This window comes from Schistocerca americana, chromosome 10 (assembly GCF_021461395.2).
Source record: "Schistocerca americana isolate TAMUIC-IGC-003095 chromosome 10, iqSchAmer2.1, whole genome shotgun sequence".
Taxonomy (NCBI): Eukaryota; Metazoa; Arthropoda; class Insecta; order Orthoptera; family Acrididae; genus Schistocerca; species Schistocerca americana.
The window spans coordinates 152,220,948-152,233,381 of record NC_060128.1 but is presented as its reverse complement, the minus strand read 5'-3'; the positions used below and the strand labels follow the sequence as shown (position 1 = coordinate 152,233,381).

Sequence of the window (12,434 nt, the reverse complement as noted above, 5' to 3'; positions counted from 1 at the left end):
TAGCTATCAACAAACTGATTATTCAAAACAGCTGCAAATACAAACCTACATCAGGAATATGCGTACCAACAAGATAAAAAACCATTTTTTTTTTATAAATTGGATGTATAAAAATGAGCCAAAAAATTATGATCACCTATTTAATAGTGTGCTGGGCCATCCAGGAATGGAGTACAGTACCAGTTCTGCATGGTACGGATTCGACAGGTCGTCGGTAGGTTTCCAGCGTGTCGTGGCACCAGATGTCTACACACATGTCGCACAATTCCTGTAAATTACGAGCTGATGGCATGTGCATGCTGATATCATTCCAGATGTGGTCCATCAGGGCCAAATCAAATGAATTTGTTGGCTGAGAGATTCATGTGAGTTCTCTGTCATGCTTCTCAAGCCACTGTACTACATTTCTGGCCTTGTAATACTGACAGTTATCGTGCTAGAAGGTACCATTGCCATCAGGGAAGACATCGAGCATGAATGGACACAGGTAGTCCACAATAATGTACTGTAGTCCACAACTTTCATGATCCATTAGATTCCTGCCACAGTTCCCATGGAAGCCCAGCACCATGGTGCAATGCACGGTCAAGTAGCTGTCTGCCAGGATGATGGCATAACCGGACACGACCATCAATCTGTTGTAACAAGAAACACGATGTTTCCTGTCAGGCTCCAATGTTGAAGATCCTGTGCCCACGGCAATCATAATTGGCAGTGTTGATGAATCAACATTGAGACACACAAAGGCCATCTGCTGCACAGCCCCACATTCAACAATGTGCTCTGAATGGTGTGCTGCGATATGCTGCTTTACAGAAAAGGCAAGCTGTCGACACCCACATTCTGAATTAAGTATGGACATCCAACAGCTTGTCACCCATTGTCATTTTCCCTGTCCTTCAACCACTTTCCTTTCATGACCATGACAGTAGAGCATACGAAATATTTGTCTGTTACATCTATTGTCGCAAAAGGCTTTTTATATGCAGTTCAGGTCTTGTGTAAAGTTCGCCTTTGGAGCAGATGGTGGTGGCTGCTGAAAGTGTGCAGATACAGGCCTATGTGCACAAGTTCTATATATGCTGCGGCTCAGAAACCCACAGGATTTTTGTGGATAAGGTGTCAAGGGAGGGGAAGCCACTGCCTTAAAGTTCGAGACAGAGGTCAGAAAAGACGGTGACTCGCTCTTCCGTGACATCTTTGTTGACCAAAAACCATACAGGTGCCTCAGCTGCAGTCTGTGCAGAAAACACACTCATACAGACCCGTACCAGCACACTTTTGACCACCACTACCCCTCTGAAAAGTGGTCTGTTCCAGGACCGAGTTCATTCAGTGGAATCTCTGACGCCAAAAACTTAACACAACTTAACTGCCCATGAAAAGTGTTGTGCGAGAGTAACTGCAACAAACAAATATTGCAGGCACCTTCCGGAGATACCCGCAAGCTGAACTGTACAAATGAGGAGAACAAAAAGTGGCTTGTTTTTGCCATGTGTTGTATAATTACATTCAGTGACACCTCTGTCATCACAGAGACTAATAGTGCATAGTATAACGTAATTATAGAGGCTGTAGAGACCAAAATATCCTAATTTCAGAAGCTATGAAGACCAAAATATCCAATAACACCTTCAGTATAGACAGCAATTAGCAGATTAGCTCAGTATGCAAGCTGCACATTCCAAGATTAAAGAGATAAGGCAGATGCATGATGAAAACTCTGGCTTATACAGTGACAGACGAAACACCAATGGCATCGCAGCCGGTACTGTGCCTGTGTAGGGAGAGGCCCAGCAACCGCACGGCACTTGGTTGCACTTGACAGTGATTGCAATTCTGGGAAAATTTTATTCAATGCTTGTCTTTCCTCATATTTTTGTTTTATGAAATATTATTGAGGACAATGCTCAAGCAAAGAATTACATCTAAGATATAACTTGGCACTTTTTACAAGGGTGGGGAATGCCAGTAGGGGAGGAATCAATCAGAAGTGTTATCAAGAGTCTTGTCATGCCTCCTTCATGCTCCACCAGAGAGCACTCTTCTCTCTCCCCTACCCATAACCTGTTATCCACTCCCCAGTTGCATTCCAGTCTGCGATGGCAGTCGTGTGCTTGAGGTGTGCTTACTTGTGTGAGTGTTTCCTTGTCTGAAAAACGCTTAGGGTCAAAGCTAAAAAAATGTGTAACAGTGTTTCCGTTGTTTCTGTCTGCATCTCAATGTGTCATCGTTATCGTGAGCAGTAGTATTATCTTTTGCCTTATATTGTTAATTTAATATGATAGTTCTATCTTACAGACAATTTGCATTAATTTGTTGAATTTGCATTAATTTGCTCAAAATAGAAAATTGTAAATTTCAGTACCAAACATTTCAGAATTAATCGAAAAAGTATACGTGGATCTTCAGTACGTATCAACTAAGATATTTGATTGGTTTCAGGAAAGGGCTATATTGTCACCTTTTTTCAAATGAACAAGTCAGTAAATGATTTCATTCTGTCCAAGTTTGAGGCCCTATCACAAATTCATTAAACTGTACTTCATGAATGAATACTAAAAGCAAGTGCACCTACTATTTTATTGAGAAATTTGAACACATCTCGATTTTCCAGCGGAACAAAGCACTGCATAATAAGTGTCAAAAATATTTTGATTGAGTGCTGGACAAACTGTTTTTATACCAGGAATACCAATAATACTCACAGAGTTACCATTCCAGTTCAAATGGCTCCAGATTCCCATTAACACTCACTCACCCTTGGTATAACAATTAACAAAGCACAAGTCCAGACACTGAACGTTGTTGGAATTGAACTAAGCGTGCATTGTTTGTCATATAGTCAGTTGTACATGGCCATGCCACGTGTGACATCAGTACGTAATATTTTCTTCTTGCATCTGATCAATGTAGTATACAAGTAAATATATTAAATATGCAAATAATATCTGCTTGGCCACAGTTAAAAGTAAACAGTAAGCTTTTAAGGGCTTCTTCTAGAGGCTAAACTCAGCAAACTTTGTTCAACACGATGATTAGAATCTGGAGTTAATTTTCCATAACCTAACAGTGTTACCTGATTTTTAATCTTAACTCTAAGCACTGCCCTTTAAACAAAATTATTGCAACATCAGACAAATAATCTAGCCATAGGCATTTAGTGCTACCCTTGCAAAGCCAGTGTGGTTTGCTAGCCCTGTATAAATTTGGCCCGCTGCATTTGAAAGTATGTGCTGATGGGCAATGTTTGGTCTTACCACAACAGGTAAAGTTAATAATTGATGTGTGTCACTTCATATTACAATCTGTTTTCATTTTGGGGAAGTGTATGATTGCAACACTGATACAGCCATATATCATAGTAATAGATATGCGTATTTATGCTGTAAGGTAAAAATAAACAAACCTTCTTTCCTTCTCATCATGTCCGGTAAGTCTACCCTGACCCAGGGTTCTGGGGGACTTTTCCAAACACTCTCCCCTTTTCCTAAACCTTACCAGTCCTTTCACTTCACTCCTCTTCCCTCACTTTCAACTTTTCTGCCAGGAGAAGGACTCACTGTCCTTGAAAGCTTGCAAACTGTCATACCTTTTTATGTGTTTGTGTTCTCCTGCCTCCTCTTGGTGAGTAGATTTTTTTATCTCTCCAAGTACATTTTCATACATTCTGTAAAGATTTTCTGTTATTCAGACCACAATATAAGCTCAAAGATTAAATGAAGCCATCAGTTATAACCCTGGATGAACCAACATCAACAAAGAGGGGGGTGTATCCACGGGAGTTGTGGATGTGGGTATTTACTGATGGGACCTCAGTTAAATGCTACACAGGTAGCTCTACCTTGAAACTGAGATTCTTCAGTAAGGGTTCACACCATCACATGTCAAGTGCCTGCCATTACCAGTACACCACAACAGAGTGTCAGTGCACTGGTAGTATGTGAGTAGTGAGATGTACGTAGACACATAACAGAAGTGCATTTGACGAGCCCACCCCTTGTTTGACCTAGCTTTAACCAAGGGAGAAGCTGAAAATCATTGTATTAATGCTGTAGTTCCATGCATCAGATGTCAACTGACAAGTACTTTTAATTAAACTGTAGAAATTTTTGATGTGTATCAGTTATCTGTACTAAACATTTTCTCCGCAGATTACGTCCTGGATTGCGCCACCTATTAGGACTTAAAAAGTTAGAGACGCTGGACTTGACTTCCAGCATTGTGTCCGTCTTGCCACTGGGACTGTTCCCGAAACACCTCCACAATCTGAGGATGCTCAAACTCTCCTTCTGTGAGGGAATTGGCGTAGGCGGCTTACAGGTGTTGCGTACTCTGATGCCCCAGCTAAAGATCGTCATAGGTGACCTTGTTGGGCCAGAGGATCGTTGAAACTACAAAAGGTAAATCTGTCAGCATTAATACAACTTGGTGAAATGTTTATGTCACCCACATCTTTTCAAGTATTGTCCCCTTATACGCGTGTGTGTACGCGCGTGCGCGCGCGCGCGCACGCGCACACACACACACACACACACACACACACACACACACACACACACATTCTTTTCAATCCCCACTGTCTTATCATACACAGGTATTTTACACATTTCTCGCCAACTCTTACACATTCACTACATATCAATTAAGTTTCACATAAATTTGGAATTATCATGACACAAAATATCAAATCAGTTTTGTAGAGACTTCATATTGGTGTCACAAACAATTCTAATATTGAAGTACAAAAGTCTGTAATAGGGTAGCAACAAATGTTACTTATAGAATAATAATAATAATAATTTAAAAAAAAAAACTGTTTGGTTCTGCCACACCCGTGTATGCCACAGGGTTGGAAATTAATGGAATTACTATTAGATGATGAATGCACTTTGGGAGAGTTATGCTGTTCATCTCTTAGTAATAATCACCCCTGTGTTTTGAACAAAACATTAATGCAAAATATTGTACAAAACTGCCATGTACCTGCATTACTTTACAAACTACCATTTTCCACTCAAGATGTGTCTATGTGTCTGTGGTGAGTGAGTGGCCTTGAGCCAAGATTAATGTAGCCACTACTAATTCTTATCTTGGTCCATAAAAAACAACTTCTGTCTTTACAGGAAATATTTTTCACACATGAATAACCTCATACTGAAGCTTAGTCTTTCAGTACTGCTCACAAAGAAAATTTACTGTTTTCAAGATCACCATAACAGTAGAAAAAATAATCAAACAGCGAAGAGCAATAAACAACAAAAGAGGAATACCAAAGACACATATGGGAGACAAAAAGCACACTAGGACCCAAGTGGACTGCCAGCCCTTTTTTCATGACATATTGATGGTAAATGAGATGGAAGAAGATGGGGAACAACAACTGTGTAACTGAAGTTAGAAAGCTAGCTGGGTAGGACTAAGGATTGCATGAAGCAAAATAAAAACACAGTACCACTGGCAATTGGAAAAGTCCTGAAAGTAACGTGCAGAAGGTGGCCAAATTTATTTACCTATATCTGCATACATATGTCACAAGCCACTGTATGATGCATGGCAGAGGTTATCACGTACACTACTAGTCAGTTTCCTTTTCTGTTCCGCTTGTAAATAGAATGGGGGAGGGGGCTAACGAGCGACTATATGACTCCGTACAATTACTGATATGGCTTGTCTTAGCAGTTGTCATGTGAAATGTATGTTGGTGGCAGTGCAATCATTCTGAAGCCAGCTGCAAATGCCAGTTCTCTAAATTTTCTCAATAGTGTTTCGCGAAAAGAACATTGTCCTCCAGGGATCCCCATTTGAGTTTCCATATCTTCTCTAAAAACAGGAAGGAACAGTAACAGTGAGGTAGTAATAGAGAGAATAATGAAGATAAGGTGAGGTTTCTGTATGCCTCCCTCCCCCACCCCCTCCACACACAAACAGTAAAATAAATATCTTCAGAACAAAGACCACACATTGTAAGGCAATGGTGGTAAAGCTGTATCATATGTAGGTGAGGTGGTAAAATGAAGACCGGGTATGGATCAATTAGAGAAAGAAGAGAAAAAAATATTGAGGAAAATGAAAGAGGCCTGACAACAGATGCAAAGACCTGTCAAAGAACTATACCATACCAAAGTATCAGGAGAAATAAGACTGAAAAGGGTGAGATATGTGACACATGTGATCAGGATGCATATGAGCAAGAAAGGGGAGGGGGGGGGGGTTGGAATGACAATAGGAAAGATGCGAACCTGCTGGGTTGTTAAATTTGGGAAGGATTGCACAAAGATGAGGATCAAGGTGAATGGGATGGAAGTGCAAACTGTCAATAGGCCAAATGTCGACAGTAAAGCATGGAGTGTTGGCAGTGGAGCAGAGAAGAGGATACTGAAGATCTCAAAAGAAGTGTGTGAGAGAAGACAGAAAAGTGTGAAGAAGTTTTGAGGGAGAAGAAGAAAACTCAATCTATGAATGTGCTCCACAAGAGCCATAATGAAAGAGGAAGTCACATTTCAGAATACACAAAACAGTATCAGATGTTCATTTTTCCAATAATGGTTACTTGGCAAGGTATAGCAGTGATCAAGGCACCGGATTGGCATTCCAGAGAAACGGACTTCAGAACCATTAGGGCTATCTTTATTTAGGTTTCCTTAAATCTATTAAGACAAATGCTGGGATGGTTCTTTTGGAAAGTACATGGCTTCCTCATTCATGTCATACATGAGTTCATGCTTTGTCTCTAAAGTCTTCATTGCCTTCAGGATGCTAAACCTTGATCTACCTACATCTATTTGACAGTGATAGTAATCTATAAAATTACAAATATTATCTTTCTGGAAATTGTCCAATGTTGCAATTTACTTATTCTACAAGCACTTTTTCTCTGTTATCTTCATCTTTGTGATGCAGTGTCATCATAGAGTTCACTGTATTGTTGTGTCCTTTTTCTTACAAAATGTTTTGAAGATTTTGAAATTCCCTTCATTGAGTAGTCATTTTTCTCCTTTTACAAACAGTTTCTTTCACTGAAATCACAGGTTTTGTGCTTGTCTGTGTATCATGCTATTCTTCCTTGTTTAGCTTCAACTGTCGAACTTTCACCCTTCACTACACTAGAAGTAGTTGAAAGAAAATAGAACTAATCCATAAAATTTGGGAAATCAGTCATAACCAAACTTTGTCCTGCAGTTGTATGAACCAGTTAATACACCATGACAATGTGAAGGTACGAAATAGAATTGAATTATAACTAAAAAGCTAAACTAGACAAAGCTAACAACTGCAGATTGTGGCACTTGTTTGAACAAATGATACCTTTCGTCTGGCCTCTGAAGTCACTCTTGGGTCATTCCAGCAACTGGCAGAGAAGGTTGAGAAGCCGAGCATTGCGCATGGAGTTTCAATGAAGCTTACAGCTTGTAGCATTGTCGCCAGAACTAATCGTTGCTATATGGTTCTGAGTCAAGTGGAAGGGCTGAACCAGAGACTTCGAAGGTTCTGTAATGATCAAGGCTGCGACTTTATGCACTTCGCCATAGGGATGAGAACTGAAGGGTTCCCCTAAATGGGCCAGGTTCATGCTACACATCAGAGGCCACTACATATGTATTTGACTGTTTGTGGGGTACACACAAGGATTTATTAGATTAGGTGACTCTCCATCAAATCCAGGTAATGATAGCTGTAGCAGATCTAGAACTATCAGTGTAACATCAAAAGAAATTCCTCCGAAAGGAGAGTGAGTTAAAATCTTAAAGGTTAACTGCTAAAATGTTTGCAGCAAAGTGCCGGAGTTTTGTATTTGTCACAATCCAGCATGATAGAAATTGAAGCTGCATGTGAAATTGTTTGATGTAACTGTCAACTTTAGAGAATACCTCAGTTCACTGGTATGTATTAATTGGTGGACATTTTAATCATCCAACAATCAGTTGGGAAAATTTGAGTTTTGTTTGTGGAGGGCATGATGAGACATCCAGTGAAACATTACTGAATGCCTTCTCGGAAAACTACATAGAACAGATAGTTTGGAACTTCACTCTTGATGAAAGTGTATTCGAGCTAATGGCAACAAGTGGACCTGAACTCTACGAGGATGTCCACACCGAAACAGGTATCAGTGACTATGATGCAGTTTGTTTGTTTTATTTGTTTGAGGGCCCAGAAACAACTAAGGTCATAAGTGCCCAAGCCATAACCTTAGATGATCAAGAAGTAAAAGAACTTAAAAAGCGACTATATGTCAAGCCCATTTGACAGAAGGAAAGTGAGCTAATAAAAATGACTTCAGTGTGGAGAAAGATCCAATTGCTTTAGAGACAGTGGAGGTCCCAAACGAAAGATTAAATGTCCTTTATCATATTGCTACGACAGATAGAAAATAAAACACGGTTGTGGCAACAATGATTACCAAAGTACAAAGGACAACTAAACGAGTTGAAAGTTGTACATGTTCAGTAAACTAGATAAAAATCAGTAGTGTCATATCAGTGAGGAACTTGAGACTTCAGAACAGGACAGGAGCATGTAGAGGAACTATGGCTCAAGTTTAAAAGGGTACTTGACCATGCATTGTATAGATACATATGCATTAGAACAATTCATAATTGGAGGGACTCCCCATGGTATACAATGACTGTAAAGAAACCTCAAAAGAAATAGAGATTACTGCATAACAGCTGTAAAATAAAGGATAGAGGTATAGATAGAGATGCTGAATGAAACACGTTTGGCTGTCTAGAGAGCAATGCATGAAGCCTTCAGTGACATCCATCAAATGATCTTCCACAAAACCCAAAGAAATTCTGATCGTATGTAAAGGCTGTTAGTGGCACCAAAGTTAGTGTCCAGCCCCTAGCAAATGAGACAGAAACTGAAATTGGAGGTAGCAAAGCAAATACTGAAATGCTTAACTCTCTTTCCAAATGTTCCTTTAAAAAGAAAAACCGAGGATAATTGTTCCAATTTAATCCTTGATCATTAAAACCGAGCTCCAGGGTGCAATGTAATCCCTATCAGATTTCATACTGAATTTGTGGCTGAGTTAGCCTCTCTGTTAATGATAATCTATCATTGATCCCTCGAACCAAAAAAAACCTGCCAGTATTAGGAAGAAAGCACAGGTCACAACCGTTTACAAGAACGGTAGTAGAAGCGATCCACAAAGCTACTGCCCAGTATCCTTGACATTGATTTGTTGTATAATCTTAGAACATATTCTGAGCTCAAAACATAATAAGGTGTCTCAAACAGAATGTCCTCCCCATCCCAGCCAGCATGAGTTCCAAAAACATCAATCATGCAAAACCAAACTCAGACTTTTCTCACAAGACATACTGAAAGCTTTGGCTAAAGGCAGAAATGTAGATGCAGTATTTCTTTATTTATGAAAAGTATTTGATGCAGTACCACACCTATGCTTATCGTGTGATCGTATGGGATACCAATCTAAATTTGTGACTGGAATGAGGATCTTTTGATAGGAGGGCACGGCACGTTATCTTGGATGGAGAGTCATCATCAGATGTAGAAGTAACTTCGAGTGTGCCCCGGGAAGTGTGTTGGGACCTTTGCTGTTCATGTTGTATATTAATGGCCTTGTAGAGAGTATTAACAGTAACCTCAGATGTTTTACAGATGATGTGCTTATCTGTAATGAAGTACAATGTGGAAGATGCTGCATAAATCTTCAGTCAGATCATGATAAAATTTCAAAGTGGTGCAAAGATTGGTAACTTGCTTCAAGTGTTCAAAAATGTAAAATTATGGATTTCACAAAACAAAACAAAAAAAGTAGTATCCTAAGTCTGTCAGTATAATATCCACAAGTCACTATTGGAATTGCTCAACTCGTGCAAATATCTGAGTGTGAAACTTTGTAGGAATATGAAATGGAATGATCTAGGCTCAGTGGTTCACTTTGGTTTATTGGTAGAATACTGGGGAAGTGCAATCAGTCTATAAAGGAGATTGCTTACAAGTTACTCATGCGACTGGGTCTAGAATATTTCTGAAGTGTGTGGGACCTGTATCAGATAGGACAAATGGGGGATATTGAACATATAAAGAGAAGGGCAGCACAAATGGTCACAGGTTCATTTGACCTGTGGGAGAGTGTCATTGAGTGAAAGAATGGAACTGGCAGATTCTTCAAGATATACACTAACTATCCCAAGGAAGTTTACTAACAAAGTTTCAAGAACAGGCTTTAAATGATGATGCTGGGAATATACCGCAACCCCCTGCACAGGTCTCACTTGGGGATCGTGGGGACAAGAGTAGAATAATTGCAGCACACACAGAGGCATTCAGTCAGTCATTCTTCCCGTGCTCCATATGTGAATGGAACAGGAAAAAACCCTAATTACTGGCACAATGGGATGTATCCTCTGCCAAGCACTTTGTGGTGGTTTGCAGGGTATAGATGTAGGTGCAGAAAAGCACTGGATTGAATATGAGAAACTTGTTGATTATTATGCACCCACACTTTGACTAAATCTCTTGGGGCATTTAATTTTGAAATAAAAGTAACTGTGAAACTGATATCTTTGCTGTTTTGTAGCAATACTGTTAAGGATGACTAAAGTAAGTTTAGTCGCCCTATAGAAGACCAATGCAAAGGTGGTCGAAACATCAGTTTCATAGTTGTGTCTAGTATTTCAGAATGATGTGGCCTAATGCCCAGAAGTGTTTTATTCAAACTGACCCTGACCATGGAAGCCTATGCACTTCCACCACCACATTTGTTTTTGAATGTGATGGCACACCTCCTGCTAGCTGCTTAACTGCCCAGGCAATATCTGTCATAGGCCAACTCTCTCTGGTCACTGAGCAACGGAACAGCGCTACTGAACTGTGGGCACCAAAGATTCATTTTCAGGACTTGAATGTATTCTTTATTTACTCTGTTTGTTACTCAAGAACAGCCACTTAATTAAATGTTGTCTCATATCCAAATAAACAGGGCAGAAAAATTACTCTTTGTTGTGTACTACATACCTATTATCAATTTGAAATGACTCACTGTTACAGACACATTATACACAAGAACGTGTGTAGGTACAATTCTTTTGTGAAATGCACTGGTAACATTCTTTTCCCCCCTCAGATATTGAAAAGCAAATTGTTTTTTAATCATGAGCCCTTGGATTATATATTAATTTTGAAACATTATTTGATTAATGAGTCAGTGTATTGTCATTTCAGTGCATATGCTGACACTGTACCAAGAATTATGAATCCAGTAAACAGGCAACTTGATAACATTGATATTCAAGGTTTGTACAGAAAATGACAGGATAAGATTGATAAGTTCACTTGTCTATTCGTCATAAGGACTGTGTGATCTGGCCATCATAACTGAAAACAATCCTTCTGAAAAATCTAACGCATACCTAATAGTCCTCAGAATGTGACGGCACACCTTTTGCTCGCTGCTTAACTGCTCAGGCAATATCTGTCATAGGCTGACTTTCCAGTGCTTTATTACTATATAAGATAGTAGTATTGGTAATAGTAATAGTAGTAGTAATGAAAAATCTAATGAATACCTAATAGTCCTCAGAATGTGACGGCACACCTCCTGCTCTCTGCTTAACTGCTCAGGCAGTATCTGTCATAGGCTGACTTTCCAGTGCTTTATTACGATATTAAGTAGTAGTATTAGTGATAGTAGTAGTAATTGATTATATGTGGCAGTAATAATAAGTAAGGTGTATACAACTTGTTGCATTCTTTCTTGGATATTTAAAGGAATAAATTGTTCCTGTAGTTACAATTTTCAGCGTGCTTTGTTTCTTTCTAGGTCATGCACTTGTATTCAAGTAAGGAACAGAAACTGCTGGCTGCTTGCAAGTGCACTTGATCATAACAGGACTCTGTGGGAAAAGGTTACCAGCAGAGAGTTCTGAAGAAAAAGTTTGTGGAATTTTCTTGTAGTAGTCAATTATACACGGGTCTTCCATAATTATTTTGTATGTGTTATGCAGCTTTTGACAAGGAACTTTCATATTTTTAATATTGTTACCATTTTTATAGTGTTTTCATCATTGTTGGCATTTCCCTTGTTATTGAAAGTATTGTTGTGAACTTACCTAATAACACTTAATGGAAATGATCAGAGCAAGAAGACTGTTCAGTCAGCAATTTTGTTACTTTTTGTAGAGAAATAAATGGGAACACAGGCATTATTTAAAAAACTTGCCAATTTTTTTAAGATTTTCGTTGGAAATCGTTAACTGTTATTGCTCTTACCACAGCATCCAAACTCAAACGAGTAATGAAAAGAAAATTGGATGTTATTAATCATTTTACTAAGACAGTAGTCTTTATCAGAAACTACATGAACCTCACAGGTTGTGCCACATTACACCATGATTCCAAACTTGGCTCCTTCTTCCATAAATCATCATGGGAAGAAAGTATTGATAGTCACATCAACA

At 39.2% G+C, this 12,434-nt stretch overlaps 1 protein-coding gene across 2 annotated transcripts in view; it reads left to right on the top strand.

Annotated features, from left to right (window-relative positions):
* LOC124552556 (F-box/LRR-repeat protein 20-like) overlaps positions 1-12,171 on the top strand; it is a 58,838-nt gene extending 46,667 nt beyond the window's left edge. The window contains exons 7-9 of one of the 2 annotated variants that reach the window (XR_006967929.1): positions 4,155-4,403; positions 11,200-11,270; positions 11,798-12,171. Coding sequence is in view for 1 of the 2 variants with exons in the window: in XM_047126875.1 (XP_046982831.1) it covers positions 4,155-4,392 (238 nt within the window). In the remaining variant the exon portion in view is untranslated. The remainder of the gene's footprint in view (positions 1-4,154; positions 4,404-11,199; positions 11,271-11,797) is intronic. The other variant, XM_047126875.1, reaches the window with a different exon arrangement.
* The last annotated feature ends 263 nt before the right edge of the window (positions 12,172-12,434 follow it).